General features: G+C 46.2%; 1 protein-coding gene and 1 long non-coding RNA gene across 2 annotated transcripts; one reads left to right on the top strand and one right to left on the bottom strand.

The window, feature by feature from the left end:
* Nucleotides 1–1,468: 1,468 nt before the first annotated feature.
* LOC139595295 (uncharacterized) lies at nucleotides 1,469–6,292 on the bottom strand. Its single transcript, XR_011680994.1, has 3 exons — nucleotides 5,986–6,292; nucleotides 5,270–5,402; nucleotides 1,469–2,794 (listed from the first exon to the last, which is right to left on the bottom strand). It is a non-coding gene; the product is annotated as an uncharacterized lncRNA (long non-coding RNA).
* Nucleotides 6,293–6,416: 124 nt separating this feature from the next.
* Nucleotides 6,417–22,579, top strand: MINPP1 (multiple inositol-polyphosphate phosphatase 1). Its single transcript, XM_071438561.1, has 5 exons — nucleotides 6,417–6,991; nucleotides 7,520–7,708; nucleotides 8,546–8,643; nucleotides 9,957–10,090; nucleotides 18,856–22,579. Exons 1-5 carry the CDS (start codon nucleotides 6,451–6,453, stop codon nucleotides 19,253–19,255), a joined length of 1,362 nt encoding a protein of 453 aa, XP_071294662.1. The 5' UTR covers nucleotides 6,417–6,450; the 3' UTR covers nucleotides 19,256–22,579.
* Nucleotides 22,580–25,074: the final 2,495 nt, after the last annotated feature.

Raw genomic sequence — 25,074 nt, 5'->3', positions numbered from 1 at the left:
TTAAAAACCTGCCTTGGTCATGAAGAAAATCTGTGTTAGATGACTGTGGTAATTTTAGAAAGCTGCTGACCAGCTGTGACTGTACATCTGCTGAATAACTTGGCAAGCTGCCCCTGTTTCCAGTCCTTCGTCCTGAATGATTTAATAAGATGTGGCTTTGAATGCAGCGTGATACAGTTGGACTCGTTTCATGCCAACTCCTGACACTGATTTTTTCAGAAGCTCTTTCAGAGCTTTTCCAGCCCTGTTTTCCTGCAGGGATGGATGGCTCTGGTCAGGGGAAATCACACTCTTGTTGTTACTATAACATCCCTTTTGTCTTGAGCAAGAGCTGGCTTGTAAAAGAGCGCTGCAGGCTGGAACCTCTGGCTGGAAGCAGAGGAGAAGAACAGGGAACAGGATGGAAACATCCCATGGCACCAAGCACCTCCTTGATTGAGATCCTCAGTCAAGCACCTCACTGAGACTGCTGAATTCATCTGAGATCAGCTGGGTCATTTACTATAGCAATGCTCTGAGGGTCCACAAAGGAGGAATGATGAGGAGGACTCCATTGATATCAGAAGGCTAATTAATTACTTTATTCTACTATATTATTCTATACATCTAAAATTGAATCTGCCAAGCACTCAGCCCTGCCCACCCTGCACACTCTGCACTGAATCTCGTGACTGACAGCTGACAGTCTCAACACACACACACTCTTGGCCCTGACAGGCCAAGGAAACAAAACATCCTCACTTTGGGTAAACAATCTCCATATTGCATTCCACTTTGGCACAGCAAATGAGATAAGAATTGTGTTTTCTTTCTCTGAGGTTCAGAGAATGTGAATCCCAGAAATATTCTTGGGAAGAATTGTGCCTTGCTTTTCTCTGTGAAGAGAAATGTGGAGCTACAATTTACTGCTGGAAGGCTGCTCCCAAAGCGTCCCTTTCCAGCTGAGAGTCCTCCTGATGTGCCATCCATGTTCACTCATGTCTGGTTTGCAGACTCCTGAGTGCCCTCTCAGAAGCTGTGCACCATCAGCAGTGCTTCCCTGCAGCCCTGCCCATGGGTGGCTGTGGCCATCCCCAGTGGGGAGTGTTAATCTCATCCTGTGTGCTGATAATGTCACTTCTGACCTGCCCCAAACTCCTGTTTGCCATTAGGTGGCTGTGCCACAGCCAGGGCTCCCAGCTCCCTGGAGATCTGCTGATCTGTTCAAGCCTTTCTCTTCCTTTGTCCCTCTGAGCTTTGGATTTGCAGCAGAAATCCCTGCTTGCTGCAAGAATTTCTCACTGTTAAACTTCATCCTATCTCTGACTTGTTCTCTGTTCTGGGGCACTGTCAAGCTTTGTGCTGTCAGCAAACTTCCTTACCCTGGTCTTCTTTGGGCCATCCAAGCCCAAACCCTGTCCGACAGAACCATACTAAAAAGAACTGGATTAATTAATTAATTAATTGCTTTTGCTGGTTCATAGAATTCCAGAATCCCTAAGGCTGGAAAATCCCTGCCAGCCCATGGAGTGCCAGCTGTGCCCAGTGCCCACCTTGTCCCCAGCCCAGAGCACTGAGTGCCACCTCCAGCCCTTGCTGGGACACCTGCAGGGCTGGGCACTGCAAAGCTCCCTGGGCAGCCCCTGCCAAGGCCTGAGCACCCTTTGCATGCAGAAATTGCTGCTGCTGTCCAAGCTGAGCCTCCCCTGGCCCAGCTTGAGGCCCTTTGCCCTTGTCCTGTCCAGTTCTTACATGATTGACTATCCTGAACAGTCCCTTGCCTTTAGCATGCCTGAATCTTTGAGCTTTCTTTGTGCCTGTATTTTGGTGAAAATACAACCAAGAAATTTACCTTTCCATATATAGAGCACAGGTCCACATAGTTTCTGTAGTTTCTATCTTCCTCTTACTTATGTGGAAAAGGAAACTCTAAATTTACTTTTACCCTTGGAAAACCCAGTTTGGCTGGGTTTTGAGGCTTTCTGAATTTATCTCTGGGTTTTTGAATCTCCAAGCTGTTCCAAAGCCTGACATAGGGTTATGCTACAGAACTGGAAGGGCCTGCCATGTTCCAGAAAGGCAACCACATAATTATGGGGTGGCCATGCTGACAATGTTGCCCACACAGGGTGAAGCCACACTGCAAGACCAGAAACTCTGCTTGCAAAGAGGTCAAACCACTTGGGATCCCCAGAGGTTTCTGTGTTTTCTGGGGGAACAGCACTGTGTCACACACTTTAAAATGGTGCTGTGCCCGAGGGGAGAGCATGTGGAGCACTCTCTCTCCATCAGGACAGCATGGGTGAGATCTGAATTCAGCCCTTTCTGCAGAAAGCAGTAATTATGTGTGCCATTCCTTTTCCAGTTCTCTCACTGCTAACCAAAATGTGGCATCAGCTATGGAAAAACCAATTGTTTTCCTTGTGAGAATAAACTGTCCCTACTCACACACACACACATGAGGCACAGGACTGCCCAGAAGAGCAGAAAGTGTTTCTGGAGAGCCCACACCCCAAAAGGAGCAGCAGGGACCTGGCATACACTCAGCTGGGGACACAGGAAAATTTGGGTTTTCTCTCCTTTCATTGCTAAAGAAATACACTTCCATTAATGGCAATTACAGGCCAGCAAAGCAGTGAGGAGCAGAAGGGTTTATAAGAAAAAAAAAAAAAGGGTTTTCAGAAGAGGTTGGTACATTACCTCTCTCAGTTGCATTTTGAATAGAGCTTGGTTTGGAAATGGATGTACCTCTACAGAAAATCCATAGATGAAGCAGAAATGAGGAAATTATTCAGGACAGGGCTATTTGATTGCACTGCAAGAGAACAAAAAAAAAATGCTGCTGTGGAAATGTGAGTCATGAACTCACCACCCTCAGCAGCACCAGACTAAAGATGGAAAGAAAAAATAAAAACAATAAAGGAAAACAGAAGAGAAAACAATCTGATAATGTTGCATTTGGAACAGGCACATTTGTAAATGGTTTTGGCCTCCAACTTAGATGTAAAGAAGCCACAAAGACCAAAAAAAGAACATCACAATACTTGTGGAGGGTGAAAATGGCCATGTGGCTGTTGTGTAAATGCTTTGTCCAGAGTTTTGGGATATGAGCTACAGGGGTTGCAACTCCTCATGGAATATCATCTTCTTGATAAGATTTTCCTGTCCTAATAGAAAACATCCTGTGAAACCATCAAAATACATTAATGGGATACCATAGGCTGTGATGATTTAATGTGATGTGAGAGGAGCAAGGAAGGGATCCCATGGAGGGTGACTGTCTGCCCTTGACAACTCAGAACACAGAAGTCCCTTTGTGGAACAGAAACTGGGATTACAAACCAGTTTTTATTTAATTACCTTTTAACTTCACATTTACAGTCTGTGACAGAAAACTCCTTGAGTTCTCTTTTTCTCCCTCCCAGCAGCTCACAGGCACACTATAATATGAAAAATATTATATGTAATATGCAAAATCCTTTTCCTACTAAAACCAACTACAGATTCCTTGCAGTGAATAATTATGCAGAAGATGGAATGGGTATTTTTCTCAGTATTTATCAAATAGCCTCAATAGGTTTCAAAGCAACACTGCATGTAGTCTCATGCTGGTTTTGTAATAAAAGATGATATGCTAGAAGTGATTTGTGGGAGATATGTCCAATATAAACTAAATGAGCCACAGGAAAGGGGCCAAATAGCCCTGGACAGAGTCACTGGGAGACAGCTGAGTCACACTGCCCTGCTCTAACAGAGAGCCCATAACTTTGCCCAGAAGCTTTAAACCACTTATTTATTCCCATATTTTCTTTTTCCTTTCTCTTTCACCATTACAGGCTTTCCCTACCCTGTTTGAGCCATAGCACACTCTTGCACTAACACTTTATTTGGATGTTGAGGAGGTGGGAGACAGGTGAGGCACACACTTTCCAACAGAATTTCACTAGTGGACTAAATAGATCATGAAAATTTATTTATTCACTGAAAATTCTCAGCTGCAGAAGCAATAGCCTGAATAAGCAGGCAGGGAGTAAAGTCTGACTGAATAAAACACAGGTTTCCCCTGGATGTGCTGTGGGCCAAAAGCTCAGATGACTCTGTTTCCTTAGCTACAAGCTGGTATCTATTCAGTAGTGAGGGTTTAGCTGAAAATGGGTATAATCAGCATGGGGATGTTTTGCTTATGCTTTTGCCCAAACTGTTTTATAACCTGATGTGTCACCACTGCGCTGCTCAGGCTTTTCCACAGGATGCTTCTTTTTATCCTTTGCTTTTCTAAGCCTCTCTAAGCTTTTCTGGATGGGTGATTACAATGCCATCATTCCATGCTGCCAGCAGTGCCAGCAGGCTGTGACTGAGTGTCTGCAGGGAGGGGCAGAGCAGGGCCCAGGCTCTGCTCCGGGGCCCAGCAATGGCCCCAGAGCCACGGGCAGGGCCTGAGCCCAGCAATTGCCCTGCACAGGAGGCACAACTTCTGCCCTGGGCACTGCCCAGCCCTGAGCACATTGCCCACACAGCCTGGGGGCTCTCCTCCCTGGGGCTGGGCCACAGCTGGCTGCACACAATGCTGTGCCCTGGCCTCTGGCATGGCCCTGCTGGAGCAGGGAGGGGACACCAGGTGCCCACTGAGCTCCTGCAGCCTCACACACCCTGGGATCCTGCCTTTATAACCAGTACTGGTGGCTCTCTGGACACAGCTCCCAGCTGGAAGCATCCCTGGCTGCAGAGTTCCTGCTCCCACTTGTTTTTACACAGCTGCTTATTCCTACCTGCTCTTGCTGGGAACTAAAAAAGGGAGTTAAAAGGAGTTGGACTCTTCTGAGGAGACTCAGGGGTGTCTTTATCATGCCATAATTCCCTGACAGGATGGTGCAGCCTGGGGGACATCAGGGTCTGGTCCCAGGGAACAGGGACAGGACAAGAGGAAAGGGCCTCAAGCTGGGCCAGGGGAGGCTCAGCTTGGACAGCAGCAGCAATTTCTGCATGCAAAGGGTGCTCAGGCCTTGGCAGGGGCTGCCCAGGGAGCTTTGCAGTGCCCAGCCCTGCAGGTGTCCCAGCAAGGGCTGGAGGTGGCACTCAGTGCTCTGGGCTGGGGACAAGGTGGGTATCAGGCATAGCTGGGACTCCATGGGCTGGGAACACTTTTCTTACCTCAATGACCCTTGGATTCTGTGGTTTGCTCTGTGTGTGTCCCTTCCAACTCAAGAGATTCTATGGAAATTCCACATGCCCCACGCTACCAACCCCTGCAGCAGCCACCTCCCATCCCCTCACAGCATCACCACCTTACCTTGAGTGCCATCCAGCTGTTTTTTAGCAAAAAAAGAGCCAAAAACACCTGTGAAAGATCCTTCTTGGCTTTGGTTGCTCATGTTGGAGGATCAAGTGAATTCTGAGGGGAGCTGCAGTCCCTGGCAGTGTTCCTGGTTTGGGATGAATGAAGAAGCAATAAAGAGAAGATTGTACTAACTTTTTAAAAATCTATCTATGCCAGAGCTTCTCTAATGTTGGAGATATTCACATCATGGCTGAAATTTTCACAGAGCTCTGAGAAACAGAGCCTAGCTTTAAAGTTCTTCCACATTCTTTAAAGAATCTTCCACATTCTCACTTGCCCCATTCCCAGCATGGCCTAGGCCCAGGGTTTTGACTGAAGTGGTCTTAATATTTAGCTAATTAGACTAATTTTTTAAATACAACATGGTGGGCATTTGTTAGCAAGTTTCTGCTGTTGCTTTATGTCAACAGATAGATTCTCTAAAACAAGACTCCAAGGGACAGCAGCACATTCTGTTACCAGTTGAACAAGGTGCATTAATAGCAATAGGAAACCTTAAGAGTTGATAATACATTGCACAACTGCAGAGAAGAAAGAGGAGCAATTTTAAATTTTTCAAAACTAGCACATCTTGGATACTGACCACCAAGAAGAAGGTTGGGTTGTCCTGAGCCCATCTGCTTCACGGGATTTGCTCTGATTTTTACAGACAGAGAAAGACAACATACCTTGTCTCTGTTTCCCTACTGCAATCCATCCAGTTGTTCTACCTGTACAGAGGAATTAAACCATTCCCCTCGTGTCTGACTGTGTATCGACTTTTTTGTTTTTACTGAGCTCCGTGAGGCCAGCGAGGCTCCATAGAGGCAAAGCAGATGCCAAAGTAGGTCAGACAGCTCATGGCTCCCCTCAGGGTTCCCGCCTGGGTACGAGTGCCCCGGGCTGGGGCGGACGGAGCCGTGAGGGGACGCGTGAAGCCGAGAGGGGATGGCTGAAGCCGGGATGGAGTGGGTGATGCTGTCAGGAGCCATGAGGAGCTGGCCTGAGGCGAGTGATGCCGTGAAGGGGCTGGGGCTGGGGCTGGGGCTGGGGCTGGGGCTGGGGCTGGGGCTGGGGCGGGCCCTGGGGCAGCTGAAGCCGTGAAGAGGCGGCCCCGCTCCGCCTCTTCCTGCGGCAGCCGCGCAGTTGCAGCCATGGCGCCTCGCCGGGAAGCCGGTCTGCTACTGCTGCTCCTCGTCCTGCCGCTGGCGAGCGCGGGGCTGAGCGGCTACTTCGGCACCAAGTCCCGCTACGAGGAGGTGAACCCGCACCTGGTGAGCGACCCGCTGTCGCTGGGTCCCGGGGCGGGCGGGTCGCTGCCCGCCTCCTGCACTCCGCTGCAGCTCCGCGCCGTGCTCCGGCACGGCACCCGCTACCCCACGGCCGGGCAGATCCGCCGGCTGGGCGAGCTGCACGCCCGGCTGCTCCGCCGGGCCGCGGGAGCCGCCGCCTGCCCCGCCGCCGCCGCCCTGGCCGAGTGGCCCATGTGGTACGAGGAGAGCCTGGACGGGCGGCTGGCGCCGCAGGGCCGGCGCGACATGGAGCAGCTGGCCCGGCGCATGGCCGCCCGCTTCCCCGCGCTGTTCGCCGCCCGCCGCCGTCTGGCGCTGGCCAGCAGCTCCAAGCACCGCTGCCTGCAGAGCGGGGCCGCCTTCCGCCGCGGGCTCGGGCCCACCCTCGACTTCGGCGGCGACGGTGAGTGAGCGACACCCACCCCCTTCCCTGGGGGAGCTTTTCATGAAGGGCTGAGGGATTCCCAGCTGTCCCAAGGGGATGGGGGGACTCCCGTGCTTTTCCGTGCTCTCTGGGGCCTGCTCCCTGAGGGGTGAGGGAGACCCATGCCCTGAGGGAATGGCTCGCGTGTCCTCTCTGAGGGACTGGGGCAGCCTCTGGGATTCCCGACTCCACCAAAGGGGATGGGGATGCTTCACAGCCTCTTTGCGGGAGCTCCATCCCTCTCCTGAGGGAGCCCTGGGGGAGCCATGATCCAACCCTGAGGGTCTGGGGGACTCCTGCTTTCCCCCGGGTGGCTGGAGGAATCCCTCCCTGAGGGAGCTCTCGGAGACACTGGGGATGTACCCTGCTTTCCCTGTGGTGGAGGGGGACCCTGCATCCCCTCCATAGGGACACAGCTGTGGTGGGTGGCCTGTCCCTTGGTGGGTGTCACGTCCTGGTGCCTTTGGGGATGGTGATGCTCCCCCTGACGCCCACGTTTGCTTTCAGAGGTGGAGGTTGAAGTTAACGACTCCCTGATGCGGTTTTTTGATCACTGCGCCAAGTTTGTGGTGCTGGTGGAGGAGAATGACACGGCCATGGGCCAGGTGAACGCCTTCAAAGAGGGGCCTGAGATGAAGAAGGTCCTGGAAAAGGTGGCTGGTGCCTTGTGTTTGCCACAGGAGGAGCTAAATGCAGGTAAGGAATTCCTGTCACAGGTGCCTTTGGCTCCAACGCTGGCCAAGAGCAGCTTCCAAGATGTGTGGTTATGCAGAGTAGGTGATTTAGAGTGGCTGTGACTTGGAGATGCAGTCTCTAATTAAGTGCATGAGAATATCTGTTTTGGTGTTGCAGTAATGAATGATTGTTGGATAATGGTCAGAAGAAAAAGATGCTTGAAAACATCTTTCCTGTAGATGAAATCAGCTTTACCTGGTTTTGGAGGGATTTGAATGTTTTCATTTTGCTTTTGTGAAACCCGTTACAACTCCAGCCCATAAATGACCTGAGGAAAAGCAGCCCTGTGTGTTAATTCCTGTTCAGAGCAGAAGTGCTGGATTTTCCCTGGGGAAAAGCCCCCCAAAATAAGTGTTGCTGTTGGGATTGCAGCATCAGGGACATGCTGGAGACAAAGTTCAATCTGATGCTGCTTGTACACAACTGCTGATGTGGAGGGGGTGTTGTCCATGAGCTCACATCTTCCCTTTGACTCTTCTGACCTGTGTGGCTGCACCAGCAGCTGACACCTGGTTCACATCAGCAGATGGACAGCATTTAATGTGGAATGCTCTTGTCTTCCTCTTAGAATGATGTAATGCCTAGAGCTTGCAGTCCAAAATTTGGATTTTGCACAATAATTCTGTTAAACTGTGTATTTTTGGTGCTTGGTCTTTGTCCTGCCAAATATTTATTGGATTTCATTGTTTGTATTGCCAAACAGTAATTGCAATTCATTTTAGAGGTAAACTGAGGAGAGGAAGCTGCTACTTGTCTAGCAGTGATTTATCTCTTGCTTGTTTGTTGGATTTATTGCAGATCTTGTTCAAGTGGCTTTTCTCACCTGCTCCTATGAGCTGGCCATAAAAAATGTGACCTCCCCGTGGTGTTCACTCTTCAGTGAAGAAGATGCCAAGGTATGTGAGGCTTGGAGCACCCTGCTCTGGAGGAAAATGTCCCTGCCTGTGGCAGAGGGTTTGGAATGAGGAGATCTTAACTGGCCTTCCATCCCAAACCTTTCTATAATCTGTGGTTTTCACAGGGTAGAATCACATGATAGAATTCACACTAGGGTGCATCAAATGAGGTCTTCCAGGGCCTCTAAGACTCTCTGGTTATGGGGTCTATCAGCTCTCTAAACCAAGACAGAACCCAGATAAATGAGACAAATGTTTGTTCCTCTTCTTTCAAAATTGTTTGCTGTAACTTTTGATGTTCAGTAAGGCTCCCCCAAGGCTCTTAAGAACATTTATACCCCTGGGAAAAGAGGAGACCTTTGCATGGGTAGGTGTGTCTAAGAGGATCAGGGTCACCATGGGCTTCTGCTGAGACCTGCCCTGTTCAGTCTAGTTATAAATAACTCAGCAGGGAGGTGGGAAATGGCTTTGATGCCAGCAATTGTCAGGAAAGGAACAGAGAATGTGGAGAGCACTGCGTGCTCTTGAATAAGGCACAGTTCTGTCTACTTGAGGTGTGTGCAAGTCTCTGGAACTTGAAAACAGACACAAAACAAGCTGGGCTAAAGGTGTGGGGTGGATTCTGTGAGAAGAATGGCAAGCCAAAGGCAAAATCAGAAGTGCTAAAAAAGCAGTGGGTAGTGGTTGTCTTGTGATGTGCAGCACCTCAGGGTGTTTTTGTGATTGTTATCAGATGCTGAATTTGGTCACTCTTTGATCTGTGGTCTGGCATTGTGGTGTTTGTGAGGGTGCCCAGGATGTGGTGAGAGATGAGAATCTGGCTCCAAGTTCTCAGAAGGCTGATTTATTACTTATGATATTATATTAAAGGAATGCTATACTAAAACTGTACTAAACTATAGAGAAAGGATACATCAGAAGGTTTTAAAAGAACGAATAACAAAAACCTGTGACTGACTCAGAGTCTGACACAGCTGGCTGTGATTGGTCATTCATTAAAAACAATTCACATGGTACCAATCAAACATTCACCTGTTGGTAAACAATGCCCAAGCCACATTCCAAAGCAGCAAACACAGGAGCAGCAATCAGGTAATTATTGTTTTCATTCCTCTCTGAGGCTTCTCAGCTTCCCAGGACAAAATCCTGGGCAAAGAGGATTTCTCAGACAATATCACAGTGACGTGGTTTTATGCTGAAGTGGTTTGAACTGGAGCCCTGATGTTTGGGGTTGTTTTTGTGTCATTGCTCCAGCTGTGAGCTTTTTGCTTTCCCTTGGTGCAGCAATTAAAACTTATGCACTCCAATTTTAGGTGCTGGAATACCTGAATGACCTGAAGCAGTACTGGAAGAGAGGCTATGGCTATGACATCAACAGTCGCTCCAGCTGCATTTTATTCCAAGATATCTTCCAGCACTTGGACAAAGCAGTGGAGGAGAGCAAAAGGTAAATCAAGAGCCTGCAGTGCTTTGGGTATGAGCTTTCTGTGCTCATTCTGAGCTGCATTTCATTGAAAGGAAGTATAGTACTTCTGAATGTAGCAACTCCTAGAAGAATTTTAACAGTGAGAATACAGTTTTTACTGGAGCAGCATTACTTTGTAGAGTATATTTTTTTGCTTTCATTGATGCTTTTGTGCTCAGCTCAAGTATTTCCATCTTTCAACTTGCTGATCCACACAGGCCTTCAGGGGACTGCTGCCTGATAGTGGTGTTTTCTTCTTGCAGTTTGAGAGAAGACAATTAATTCAAATAATAGAGCTTTCTTGTTAAAAATGTCCTTGTTAAAAATAATTTGTTGCTTAAATGTTAATTTACAGCTTGTGTTCATGTTCTTGTGTAAACGGAACAATTAGAAATTCATGGTTAATAATCAGTCACATGAATTAACACCTTAACAGATTAGTATGGAAATTTTATAGAAGTAAAGGATATGAAGGACAGGGCCATAAGATTGTATAATGGAAGGAGAGTGATCAATTTTGTTCCCTTTGAGTGTCATTTCCTCTTTGAGCAGTGAGAGCCTTTCAATCCTTACATTACACACACTAATTGCAGCTGTGTGTCTATCAAACATCCCTGTAAGCTTAATAATAACAATTTTTAAAAACCCTAGAGCTGTCATTGGAAGGAAGAGGTACAGATGGAGATTTCTGATTTTTTGGGAGGTGGGCAGAGCAGATATCTGAGGCAGAGCTCCCAGGCACAGAGGTAACTTTGTTTCAGCACTGGCTGTGGGAGTTCATTTGCAACACCGGGGCCTCTCGTGTTTTGCTATCACAGAGGGAAGCAGGCAGTGAATGTAGAGAATCAGGACCCTAAATCTTGTAAAACTCCGAGCTGGCTGAGCAGTGTTCAGGACGAGCCTCATCCTAAACAGAAGTGGAAAGCCGAGTGCCACGGGAATGTGTTACTCCCTTCCACAACAGAAGGTGGCAGTCGTAAAGCGCTGGAGAGCTGGGAATGAACCGGGCTGGGTAACCCTGGAGAGCATGTGGGAATCTACCAGCCTGTCTCCCTTGGAATCTAGGCAGCAGAGGTGCAGCTAATCCTGCTTCATCTACTGAGAGAGATTGCTCTCTTTCATCTATGGAGAGAGACACCCTGTGGCAGTGTGAGAGCACAATGAAAATGAGAGACTTATTTATATATCTTTTTATTTGTATGTTTTCTTTTTATGGTGATGGTCAACTTCAAGGCAGCAGGTTAAACATTTTTGCAGCTTTTCCAGAAATGAGCTTTTGTGATGGTGAAATGTCTTTCAGTAGAACGTTGTTTCAATGTTTAACATGGATTTATAACTGGCTGCTTGCTCTAAAAATTTAAGAAATTACTCCAAAACATTTAAGAAAAAGAAATTTTCTTCCAGGGCATTATCTTTGCTCCAAAATCTCTTTTCTTTTTGGAAAGCTTAGATTGGGCTATCCAGAAGTAAAAAGGGAAGCATTTCTGTTCTGGGAAGAAGCTGAGGGATGTGGATTATCTGTGCTGCTCCAGACTTGACAGTGGAGAGCAGTGTTGGCAAAGTTGCATTTTTTGTAGCATACTTTATGCCTTTATGTTCAATAGCTTTGATCTGTTTTCATTCCCAGTGAAATTAAAAAGAGAACCTGTTTCTTCCATGAAGTGACTGTTGCCCTTGCAATCTTATCACCAAACTTAATTGCCTTATCAAAGTTGGATTTTATTTCCTTGGTAGAAAGCCCTTCCTTTTGGTTAGTGTATTCTTAAGAACGTGATGAAGGTGGTAATAAATACCAATTGTTCATCAGTCCCACTTTCAGTTTGCAGTGATCAGTCCCACTTTCAGTTTGCAGTGCAAAAGTTTCAGGTGTTTTTAGGCTCTTCCATCATGTGAATTCCAGTATAACTCTGGGGTTTAAACTGGGAATAGTCTCTTCAGTGCAGGTCTTACTGTTCAAAGCTGTGAAAGGGAAAGGTTGGGGGCCAGGACTCTTTCTTCCATACAAATTTTCTTTGTTACAAAAACATGATGAGATGTATATAAAATGAAAATATTTCTGCTTAAGAAATAGACTTTGGTTGAAAGTTTCTCTTGTCCCATATCAAACCTGTGTGATTTGCTCTGCTGAAATGGCATAGTTGGGCAGTTGTCTTATGTCTTCACATTTATAAAGAATTGTGGTTTTTCCCAAGGGGATAGAAAATAGCCAGAGAAGCTGGTGAGGAATTACCTTTCACTGAAATCTCTGCAGCTGCACACTTGGGCAGAGGTGGATTTGCAAATCAGTTGTGGCACATTTTAAAGCACATCAGCTATTCACTAAAGCTCTTTTAGACTTTCCTCTTTTTTTCCTTCTAGCTTCAAATATTTACCATTACTATTTTCTTCTGGTGAAAGAAGATGAAATATTATTGCTTGTACTGTCCAAAAGGGTTACCATAAGGCCCTGGAAATTGGGAGGATGCTTTGTGCAGCCATCTCAGGATTTGCAGTGTGTGTTGATAATACCAGCCTAGCTGTACATATGCATTGCAAAATATTTGGTGATGGTTTCCTCTGAGAGAGTAAATGGTTCCAAGGTACTAAAAAAAGGACTCATTTGAATATGATTCAAGATCAATTGAAGGTGATCTTTGTGATTTATGGTAAACAGCCCAATTTGCCAATTTATTGGTAGCTTTTATTGTTGCATGTAATTTGCCTTCCTCTTTGCAGGTCACTTACCAACACAATTGGTACCTCTCAGGAGTCATTTAATGCTGTGCCCTGATTGTTCCTTCAAACCTATGAGTCAGTACAAAGGAGTCTAATGGATGATCTAAAACCACTTCACAGTTCAAAACTCTACCAAGGGAAGTGAGCAAAAAGCTTCCACATATGCAGCAGCAATGAAATAATTAGATTGAAAATCCCCTTCTGCTCAGGTTCCAAATATTCAGCCAGATTTTTTATGAAAACCCCTTCCTTCAGTGCTGCTGGGATGGCTTTCATTAATAACCAGTCCATGGCTCAGTCAGCAGCTCTGCATCATGGTGTGTGCTTGGCTTTGATTGCTCCATCTTTCAAAGAGGGGACTTCTGACATGACTGAAGGGAGCTTCTGGGGAGGCCAGAGGTGTGGAATTCACCACAGATACTTGTGGCACATTCAGCAGCACCCCTGTGGCTGCATGTCTGATGTGTGTGTCTCATTCACTGAGAGAGGTCAGCAATCTCTCAAACGTTCTCCCAGAGAGCTGGGCAGCCCAGGGCTCTGCCCTGGGAGTGGGGCTGTTCATCTGTCTACCCAGAAGTAGAGATTTCAAGTTTCTTGGGCCTTTCAGACTCCCCAGCATGTCCTCAATCTCACAGTAATTAGTTTATGGATACTTCTTCAGATAATCCTGAGCAACTTTGATAGTCATACCTTTTCATGGAAGAATGAAAAAGCCAAAGTCAAGAGTCCCTAGGCAAGCCACAGGCAAATGAGCTGGTCTGACCAGAGTCCACCTTGGGCAGAAAGGCTTTGCCAAGTGCCAGCAGCCTCTTGGTTTGGTTTTGGCTCATGATGGATCAACACTGAGCATTATTGTGGTGCTGCTGCAGGAATGCATTTTACCTCTGAGGTCTGAAACATGGCAGAGGTGGTGTCAGCCAGGAAAGACTCTTTGAAAGTGCAGCAGCTCCCAGTGAAACACAAGGAGGCCTAGCCTAATTACCTCCAGCTGATAAAGTGTTGCAGGACTAGATAAGAGCCTTTCAATTAGGGTTGTTAATGAGTTTTGTGACGTTTAGTCAGCTTTTCAAGTTTGCTTTTGTCATGAGTGAGCTTGTTCCTTATTGCAACAGATGAAAATTTTCTGCTGTCAGTATTAGTGGTGGCATTTTCTTGTATTGGTGCTGATTCTGGGAATGATTGGCTGTCTTTTATTCATGGTAGAAATTTTGCCCTATGAGGACTTAATACTATTTGATAGATAAATATTTTGTAATTTTCTTATTCTTTTTCCCACTGGTGAAAACCCTCTGAGCTTTAGCACTGTTAAATATTTCTGCTGCCCTCTGAGTGCCACCACTGCCTTTCCTGATCTCTGCTGCTTCCTGCTATGTTTAGGGTTTGTCCAGCTTATTTTTTTCCATGAAATAAATCACAGGGGGAAGTGAGAAGGATGAAGAATTCATCCCATAGTTGAAAGCAGGTTTTGAGTCCTTTGACCAACCTTTTTATTAGGGAGAAAAGGGACAGCATGTAGACTAAACTTGCTTGTTAAACAGGTGGTAAATCTTGCCTTCTGTGCAGTTGTTGGAGGGATTTTTACATGAGGTTTGAAGGTTGGCTGGTTGAGCTTTGCTGCAGGAAGTGTTTCATCTTATCCCACTATTTCCTGGGGTTTGAGGTATTTTTAACTGAAAATCCAGTCAGTGCTTAGGAAATAAACTTTGGTTAAAAGAGAGTTCACTTTTTCCATATGGAAAATGGACTATCAGTAGTCCTGGGAAGAGTAGGAATGATCTGCTCTGGAGGATGAGTGAATTGATGCAAAAGATTCAGAGTTAAACCCAAATTTGCTGAGATCCAGGAGAGCTAGAATTTACCTGGATGATAAATCCCACATCTGTGCTTTTCCATGATGCTTTTTTTTCCCCCCCAATGGTGAGACTTAGCTTTTGGGGTTGTGCTTCTGAATTGTTCAGTACTTTCTTCATTTTCATCTGTGGTCAGATTTACTTAAAAGGTAAAAAAACCAAACAAAAAACAACATAAAACCCCAAATGTGGGCAGTTCAGGAGCTAGCACATCTCTCCAGTGAAACCCTCTTGTGCTCTGCTTCCTGAGAGCCCCTTCTGCTCACTTGGAAATGCCCCATGAAATGAATATGAAACCAATCACTTTGACACAAGCTCCTGATATTTTATGGCAGAGTTTTATGCACAATCCCTTCAAAGGTGGGAATGAGATTTCCTCAGTGGGCTTTCTCAAGCCATGTACTAGTAAATAAAAAGGAGAGGAAAGGTGGATGGAAATGCCATTAGTAATTGCCAGAGTGCAATGTTGAGAACTTTGATGCTTCCAGCAAGATGCTGAGTCATTGATAGATTGGGAGGTAAATTGAGCATGCAAACATCTGGCCTGCCATTAATATTTTATTAACCTGTGCTACTGTTTATCACTGTTTTGTTGTTTGTTCTGCCCTTATCAGGAATGCAGGGACAGTGGTAACCTTTGCCTGTGGGTATTCTCTGAAGACATAATCTGTCATCATTGTCCCCACAATTAAAAATATTGCAGTGTGACCTTGATGGCCCCTTTGATTGTCATTGCTGGGTGATAGGAAACCACATCTGAGCTGGAGTCCAGAGCCTGTCCCTGAACAGGGAGTGCTGGAAGAGTCTGGGAAATCACCAGTGCTGCTCCAAGACCAGGCATGCTGGCTTCAGGAGGCTGTGGAGAACTCAGGCTCGGGCTGTATCAGGAAGCAGTTTTAATCTTCATTACACTAATCCAGTGGGATGGTGCTGAGTGGGAGAGGTTTGTTTAGCCTCCCAAGGCTCTTTGGCCTCTTGGCATGAGGATTTTATGAGACTAAAGCAAGTGAAGGAAAAAGTCAAGCTATACTGAGAGTGAGCACCTTGTTCAGTCCTTCTTTTCCCACTACTTCTTCCCTTGTTCTTAAAAACTTGTCTGTGCTATAATTTGTTTCCTGCTTTGCAAACATATGCCTTGCTGGTTTTATATGATTTATTTTTTTGCTCTATTTTTTTGTGATTTACTTCCATTTCAACATTCCTGCTTAGCATCACCTGGAAAGTCAAGCTGAACTTTCCTTAAAGCCAGCATTGATAGCCAGAATGTTCTTTTTTTTTTTTTTTTTTGTCTTAGCATTTCTGAAGCCTCTTTTGAGTGGTGAGATGTGAAATCCATTCCCTGTGGAGTCAGTAATGCCTATGTAAGGTTGTTCTGGAGATTCTAGCAGCATATTTGCATTCCCAGCTTCCCTTTTAGTTAACAAAACCAAGACCACTGTGCAGCTGGGAAGACATGAAAATACATAGAAATAAGGAAAAAATTTAAAAAGCAGCTCCAGGAGATAATCAGAATTCCAGGCCAGTCTTGTAGAAATAATGCTCCAGAGTTGTAGTGCTGAGTGCCTTGATGAATCTGATACACCTGAGAAGTGTTAGGGTGGCTCTTTAAAAGGAAAACATTCCTCTTGGAGCTCTTGGGAGGGATCAGCAAATAGAAAATAGGGTGATCTGGTAGCTACAGTCATGATTTCCAAACATCCTTCTGAACAGGTTTCCTTATCTAAAGAAATCAGGCAGCTGGGGTTACAGGGAAAGGCCCTTACAGAGGGGAAAAAATTGATAAAATAACAAGAAATGAGGGTTGGGACAGCTGATTGATTTTTCCGAGCAGAGATAGAGCTGGAAAGACCTGACCTGCTTGGAATGTTGAGAAGAGCTGACAAGTTCAATGGCATTGCAAGTGTGGCAGTTTTATTCAAGATAAATAAGCTGAAGTGTTTCTACAAGGAAGATTGTGAAAGGACCTGGGGAGACTGACTGGGCTGGAAAACTGCCAAGCTGTCAAATAATCCACATGGGGAAAAATGATTTTCTTATCAGCTGTTGGATAGAATGTGGGAGAGCCTATTGCTCAGGGGCTCTTAGGAGGTTGTTGGAGCTGTCTGAGATATCTCAAACTTCAGGCACCTGGGGTTTGGAGCAGCCTGGCCTGTGGAAGGTGTCCCTGACAGGGAGTTGGAATGAGATGATCTTTAGGGTCCCTTCTAATCCAAATCATTCCATGATTCCGTGTTGGATATCAGGAATTAAGCAGAGAGCTCATGGATGTAGTACTGATTTCAGTGTAGCTTATGGTTCTTGAGTATTGTGCATTCTGATACTCTGATCTAAAGGGATACAGCTCATGTGGAAAATTCTGGAAGGACTGAGCTAGGCTTTCTCAGCTTGGAAAAAAACACTATTGCAAAGCTGTGAGTAGAATGGATTAAATGGGACATGGAATCAACAGAAGAAAAATTAACAGCAGTGTGTGAAGCTGTGCAACTCCTTGCCACGGGACACTGTGTGTGCTAGAAATGCATGTGGATTGAAGGAGAGATTTGGCAAAGAAGGGATTCCTTACCTAGAAGCCACCTCTGGCCCTGGAGACTTCTGAGCTGGAAAATGCAGGAGATCAAAGGAATGGCCTTCTGTTTCCTTCCACAGACATCTGTGTTTGGCTGCTGTGACAGGAGGGGTGTGAATGTGTCCTAAAACCTAAAAATACTTCCCTGCAGGTGTGTGTGGGTGGGAAGGATACATGTGAACTGGTCAAGTGCACAAGAGAGGGAAGGGAAGAGAAAGGGATTCAAAGATCCAAAAGCTTGATAATTTTGAAAGTGAGTGAAAGAATCATAAATAGCAAGAGGAGAACAAGAGCAGGAACATTGATTTTGGAGGAGCTGGAAGAGTGGGGTGAATGTCAAGATCTTGGTGCAACAGAGGCATAGGTGGGGAAAAATACAGTGTCCTCCACAGAGAACCTTTGTGGTTTGAAGGCTGCTGCTTTTGAGCAGAAAACAGAGGCAGGGGTTGGATATGTTTTTAAGGGATGTTTTGTCTAGGGGAGAGTCTGAGGAGTGGAGTCAGAAGGGCTCAGGCTGACAGGAGCGTGGTACGAGGTGTGTGTCAGACTGCACAAACACCGTGGGTGCACTGAGCTGGCAGGGCCCATCCTGGCCAGCACTGGATTCCTGCTGGGCTGATCCAAGTTCCAATCCCCAGGCAGATCTTCCACTTAACCCTTTCTCCATTGCTTTGGGTAGGAGCTGAGGAAACTCCTCCTTTTCAGACCAGTCAAGATGTGTCTCCTGAAAGCTAAACCTGTATTAACCTGTGCTGGATTTCCATGGGCCACTTGGAAATGGTCCTCAAAAGCCATCATCCTTCTCTGGAGCAAGGGTCAGATTTTCCTCTTGGCTGGTGCTTCCTGGCACAGCAAGCCAGCTCTTATCTCCCCTCTGGCTGAGCACTGTGTAACCTTTTGTTACATAAGCTGTCCTCGGTCATGGTACGAGTCAGTGCCTTGATTTGCTGACCTGTTCCTGAGGGAGCATCATCTCCTCCTGGACTGCTTGGTGCCCTCAGGAATTGGTAAGAGCAGTGTTCCTGCTGCTCATTTGGACTGCTAAACTGGGGAGGGACAGCTGTTGTCCTGCATCACTGGATTTCTGTCTTCAGACTAAATTTGATAAATGATGATGATGATTTGAAGGAGACTCTTTCACATCTAATGAAGGGCTTGACTGTGTGAGCTGCAGCCCCTTCCCTGGACATGTTCCAGCCCCTCCAGGGCTCTCTGGCCAGGAGAGCCCAGAGCTGGGCACAGCCCTTGGGGTCCCTCAGTAGAGCCAGCCCAGGGGACAGGCCTTGTACCCTCTGGGCTCCTGTCCAGCCCTGGCACAGCCCCCAGGGCCTTTCCCCAGGGGCCCTTTCCAGCCTCTCTGCCCAGCCTGGAGCTGCAGGGCCTGGGCTGAGCCAGGGCAGGACCCAGCACTTGCTGAACCTCACTGCATTGGTCTTGGATCAATACTTGGACAAGGTTTAGGAAGCTGCATTTAAAATGTCAGACTGAAATTCCCACAGAGGTTTTTCTCACAGGTTCAAGGTGTCCCTTAGCCGTGGTCGCTGGCAGCTGTGCCACGCGTTGGAGTTTGAAGGCACAACCTCTTGCTCATCCCTTCTGGTTCTTTTCTTTTGTAGCTCCAAACCCATTTCTTCACCTTTGATTGTCCAAGTTGGGCATGCAGAGACTCTCCAGCCCCTGCTTGCCCTGATGGGTTACTTCAAAGACAAGGAGCCTCTCCTGGCCACCAACTACGCGCGGCAGGCGCAGCGCAAATTCCGCAGCGGCCGCATCGTGCCCTACGCAGCCAACCTGGTGTTCGTGCTCTACCACTGCGACCACGCCAACGCCTCCCAGGAGGAGTACCAGGTGCAGCTGCTGCTCAATGAGAAACTGCTGCCCTTCCTTCACTCCAACGAGACCACCTCCACCTACACTGACCTCAAGGACTACTACAAGGACATCCTGGAGAACTGCCACTTCAAAGAGGAGTGCGAACTGCCCCAGGTCAACGTCACTGCTGTGGATGAGCTGTGAGGGAGTGAAGTGCTCTTCACGTGGCTCTGGGTTCAGTTCCACAGCTGTTGGGAACAAGCACTTTGGATGATTTGCTGCTGCTCTGTTGACTTCCTAACCTTGCAGATCTGGGGGGTTGTCTCAGCTCAGTGCACCGGTTCTTTGTTGCATAAGCACAACTGCATAAACAACTGCTGTCACAGGGAAGTTGTAACAAATGCGTGATGCAAGACACAAATACCTGTGTGTTTATATGTGCAAGTAAGCTGATTTCATTGGTCACTGCTGTTATGAATGGGCCATAGATGGATTTAAGAGCTGGGGCAGCTTCTATTTTATTGAATCTGAAGGTGGTTGGACTGATTCAGTGTTGCTTTCTGCTGCCTGTGTTTCTAGCTGCTATTTTCCTGTGCCACGCATGAAATATTTCAAACCTTTTTTTGATCCTTTTCTCAAGCTTCTAGAAGGGAGAGGGTACATAGTTCTTCTCCACAGCTGAACAACTTCTGCCTGGACAGCACCATTTCTATTTGGGGCATTTTAAAGCAGGAGGAGTTCCTGCATGCATCACCTGCTTGAAAAGGGGCAAGGAATTAAAAGTCTTAAGGTCATCATCGACCCATCCTGCATAGCAAGTTAGTCTCCAGGGTAAGTAAATTATCTTTAAAAAGAAGTAGGAAAAAAGAAATAAAAGTGAGAGAGTGGAAAGTAGCCACTCTTCCTTTTAGGTGCTCTGGGAAATGCAGCAGTTATTGTCTAAGTACTCTGGAGTGTCCTTTCACTAACACCATCCATTTCTGGTGTTATTTGGGCCAGGGCATTCAGGTTAGGCTGTGCCATGGCTCTCAATCTCTCGGTCCTGGCCAGGTGCTGACAGTTTTCCTACCAGCTCTGGCTGGAAAGCACCTCTGATGTCTTCAGCCTCCTGCTTGAAATGGAATTGTTGCTAACTCTAAATCCAGTTTTTTGAACTGTATAAAGATTGGGCTGAGGCTTGACTTCTGCTGAGTTTAAGGCACCAAATGAGCTGCCACTTATGCAGGCCTTACATATTTGATGTGCCACCTTGCTTTTTGAAAACCACCTTGCTGGTTTTAAAGAGGTGAATGGCATAGAAGGACTGGTGATATTTTAAAGGAAGTGCACTTTAAGTAGGTTCCCTTATGCCTGAAAGCTGGGAAGTATTTTAGAGCTCTGCAGTGTGATAGTAAAAGGAAAGCTGAAGATAGCTGATGAGAAATGTCTGAATTAAGTCAGAAAAAAGATTCCTTCATCACCTGCAATGGCTGGAATGGCTGACCAAGTTGGCCCAAAGCAAATGAAGGATGGATTTTTGGTGCTGGTAGCTCTTGAAGTGTGCACTCTCACCATCTAATGAGCATTCAGAGCTCAGCCTGTAAATGGGGTTTGTTTTGCTGTGTTTCCTGGGCAGGAGGTGAAGTGATTACCACAGCATGGCCTGCAGCACTTGAGGGTATAAATGTCTATAGTGCACCTGATTGGCTCTTTTTGTGGGCTCACCCCCCAGAACTGGGAACTTAACTGCTGCCAAAACAAAACCAGAAAAAAGCCAAACTTCAAGTGGAGAAGTTACACTTAGTGTATATGGGTTTTTAAATTTTTTTCTTGAGGACTCAACCTTTGGTCATTTTTTTCTTCTTAATATACCTTGTATAAAATATATAAAAATATAAAATATACCTTGTATAAAAGCACTTCATGTTTACATCCTGTAAGTTAAGGAGCAATGGAACACCTGGTTTCTGCTGCTGCTCTGAGCTAAGGGCATTTCCCTACCTGTGGCTGTAGGGCCCTGTTTGATTAGAGCACCACTTGCTGCAGAGATCACTGGAGATACTGATTCAAATATTTCAGCACTTGCCTGTGTAAAATCCACAGCTCTTTCTGAAGCTGGGGAAATGGTTAGGGAGGAGTTGAGTGCTGCAACAACCAGAGGAATATAGGTCAGGATAATTGTCAGCCCCTGCATATGACTACTGCTCAATCACCTTTGCATGTCTTCTTTTTCACATGATCCTACCTGGAGACTAAGTCAACTGATGGAAATGGTTGTGACAGAGCCCAGTTAAGAACTTTATTGCAACATTTGAGTCAGGCTATAAAGAAATGAGCCTTTGTTTAAAGGCAGTTAAGTTTGGAAAGAACAGATATGAGAGTGAGAAAATCCACCTTTGAACAAATATTTTTCTTCTCTGAGTCAGTGATGATTCATGAACAGAAGGGATGAAAGCCTGACTATGTGAGATGAATGGAAGATTCTGTTGTCAGTTCAGCAAGACTGATTTTAAGACATCCCATTTGTTAAAAGATACATCCTTCTTCCTTATGGAGGGAGGAATACCTTGCACTTGACTGCTTTTCTGATTGTGTGCCAGGTGAGGTGCAGGAACCAAAAAGCTCCTGTTGTGGAGTGCCCTTTGTGCATTAGCAGCTTGATTGTATGTTTAAATTCTGTGGGTGATGCCTCAGCAGCTGTTCCCTGTTTCACCTTGCAGCTGGGTCCCTCATACCCCTGTAAGAGCTCTCTCTTCAGGGGCTGTCAGCCATTAACTGGAGAGGAAGATCTGCTGCTGGGGCTCTGATCTGTGTTTAGAGGATGCTCTGACTCACTCCTCTGGCAGAGTTGGAGGCTCAGTGTGGAAATGTTCCACCATTGTGGCACTATGGGAGTGTTGGGACACGTAAATACTCCAGGCACTTACTCTGGTTCTTAGCACTGGGGAGGTGCTGATCCTTTTGTCTGATAAACAAAGACATTTGTTTAGATACTTTAAAAAGAAAACAAACTAAAATGGATCAAAATACTTCTCCAAAGTTGTGCACTAGCTCAGTTTGCAGTGTTTGATCAGGCTGCCACATCTCCTGGCAGTGCACATTCCCACATCCTGCAAGACAAATAATGCTTTCTCCTCCTTCCTGTGCCTCTGGAGGCCTCATCTCAGACACCTGTCAAGGACTCTCTCTGCAACCTTTCTGCAACTGGAAGCTTTCACTGATGGGAAATACCAACAGTGTTCTGGTAGGCTGGCCTTCAATGTGTGTGAAGTACATTTTAATTTGTGAAATGGTTAATCTTTCTGGCAAGTGAATTTTTGCTGTCCAGTAAGAGCTGCTGCTGTTCTGGTTAGCATGGAGCTGTCAGATGCAGATTTGTAATGAACTGGTACTAACTGGATACATTTGGAGAACTTGAAATGTGGATTTTTAGTGCTGTGAAATAAAACTGCACACTTTCTTGATCTGTTTTCTGAGCAGCAATAATGAAATGATCTTTGGAATCATGGTTTTGTTTTTCTTCAAAATACATTTTGGAGGTTGCTGTTATCTCTGTTGGTGTCTGATTATTTTAAGTCATCAGATTTCTCAGTGGTTAATAGAAAATGAATCAAGGTTAGGTAAAAACCTTACCTTAATTAGGTTTTTATGCTCAGATTTTGAAGGGACTGAAGATTTACTTTCATTTCCAGGAACCCTGGTATAAAAAGCAGCAACAATTTCCTGACAAGGTTTTTGCTGATGCAAAAAGGGTGCTGTGGCTGGGATGGCATCATCTTTGATTGAAGGTTGTTTTTGCATTTTCTGTGAAGGTGTATTAGTCTGTAAGAGAGCTGGAATTGGAAAACAACAGAGGATGTTCTGTTTAAAGCAGGGAAAAGCCCCCAGTCTGTGCAGTCACAGGCAAAGAGGGAAATGCCTCTCAAATGAAGGCACTACACAAATCCCTAGGGGAAGGAACACCATCACCACCATCCATCTCCCCCTCCCTGGTTTTTGGGTCTATAATACATTAAAGAGTTGTGTTTGTTGTCTAACTCTTCAAAAGGAAGGTGGTGTTATCTAGTGCTGCTGAGGCAGGAGTAATGGCTTGGCTTTAAATTAGAGATTTTCTCCTGACCTGAGTGGTCTGGAGTGAAGGTCAGGACTGAGGAGGTTCAGGCTAACAGCATGGGGTGGTGGACTCATTTATTTATTTAATTTAACAATTCCTTTGAGTTTCAAGGTACCATTGTTTCTCTGACATTCTGCTGAAAGATTAGAGCACGCCTGTTACTGTGTTCAGTTGGCAGAAACAAATCCCTTATCTTCAGGGAAGGGGTTACTGTGCAAGGAATAGTGTGGAGGGAGCAAGGTGAATTTTGCATTTATTTATTTATTTATTTATTTAGGGGTCAGAAAAGCTCTGCAGCTTTGTCCACATTAGTGATCTCTAGCTCTCAAATCCTTCCCTGGCTGTGATAGCAGATCCTGAACCTCTTACAGAAACAGAAGGTGCCCAGGTGGTCTGGGAACCACTCCAGAAAGAGGATCCAGGTGGGATCAGGCTCAGGGTCCTTTGGCCTGGTGCCCTCTGGCTTTTGGTGGGATGTGGTGCCTTGAGTATAGGGACAGAGCAAACGTTCCCCATCCACTCCTGATTGTGGCTACAGGGTTTTCCAGCTAAGGACAGTGGATTTGTGTTTAGCTTTATATATTTCTCTTAGGGAATTTCTCTTCTGCACAGCTCTCCTGGTGCTTTCCTAACCCAAAGGCAGGGTTCTGCTCCTGTGCTCAGGTGAGACCCCACCTGCAGAGCTGGCCCAGCACAGGAGGGACCTGGAGCTGCTGCAGAGAGCCCAGGGCAGGCACCAGGATGGGCACAGGGATGGAGCAGCTCTGCTGGGAGGAAAGGCTGGCACAGCTGGGGCTGCTCACCTGGAGAGGAGAAGCTCTGGGGTCACCAAACTGGGGCCTTGCAGGGCCTGAAGGGGCTGCAGGAAACATGGAGAGAGATTTTGGACAAGGGATGGAGTGACAAGGGGGGGTTGTCTTCCCAGTGGCAGAGGGCAGGGCTGGATGGGACACTGGGAATGAGGAATTGTTCCCTGGCAGGGTGGGCAGGCCCTGGCACAGGGTGCCCAGAGCAGCTGGGGCTGCCCCTGCATCCCTGGCAGTGCCCAAGGCCAGGCTGGAGCAGCCTGGGACAGTGGAAGGTGTCCCTGCCATGGCAGGGGTGGCACTGGATGGGCTTCAAGGTCCTTTCCAGCACAAACCTTTCTGTGATTCCATGGTTCCTTGTTTTGCAGTGGCATGAGGTGGATGCTGGAGCTTTGGGAAGGTCCTGCTCCTCTCACCTGAGCCTCCTGCCAGACTGGAATTTCAGCCACGTTTCCAGGAGCTGTGATTTGAAACCAGTGAGAGCTTCCAGCATTCTCAGTTAGCAGAATTTGTTACCATATGCAAATGCTGGGGCTTGGCATGTGTTCTGGAACAGCTCTGCTGATACTGATCTTTTTTCAGTGTTCTTTTCCTCAATATCAGCAATTCATCCCATTCCTTGGAACACTTTTATTGAGAGAGTAGTTAAACACTTGACCTCTTTGCATCACACTTAGCTATTTGTGACTTTGATTTTCTTTTCCTCACATGGGAGGGGCTCATCTTGCTTCTTTATTCCTTGTGCTGAAGTTATTCTGTTCTCATTGCTACTTTGATTTTTGGCTTGGTTTTACCCTGTGCCTCTAAATATATTTCCTGGGCCACACATTGTTCAAGGTGAGGCTGTGCTGTTGACTTGAAAAGGAGTGAAATGATAATTCTTGTGAACTTTTCTAGGTTTTTACTTCACACTTCCCCCACATAAAATAGCATCCCAAAGATGTCCTCTGTGTATGATGTATTGCTCCTTCTTGCTATTAATGCTATCTTGCTGCTCTCTGAGGGTTTTGGTTGCCTAAAAACACTTCTGAAAATTGGAGCAACTTTCTAATATTTATGAATGTGCAATATCCTGTATTTTTAAAATTTTGGTTGTTTGAAATGAATCATTTCCCCCAAAATTG

Source organism: Agelaius tricolor, unplaced genomic scaffold, assembly GCF_023055355.1.
Source record: "Agelaius tricolor isolate 1412-34295 unplaced genomic scaffold, bAgeTri1.0.p SCAF_13, whole genome shotgun sequence".
Lineage (NCBI taxonomy): Eukaryota > Metazoa > Chordata > Aves > Passeriformes > Icteridae > Agelaius > Agelaius tricolor.
This window is presented reverse-complemented; position numbering and strand designations above follow the sequence as displayed.

Coding starts and splice junctions, on each gene's coding strand:
- MINPP1 (XM_071438561.1), top strand. CDS start 6,451: ATGGCGCCTCGCCGGGAAGCCGGTCTGCTACTGCTGCTCCTCGTCCTG. Junction 8,644..9,956: donor TCAGTGAAGAAGATGCCAAG/GTATGTGAGGCT, acceptor CTCCAATTTTAG/GTGCTGGAATACCTGAATGA. Junction 10,091..18,855: donor GCAGTGGAGGAGAGCAAAAG/GTAAATCAAGAG, acceptor TTTCTTTTGTAG/CTCCAAACCCATTTCTTCAC.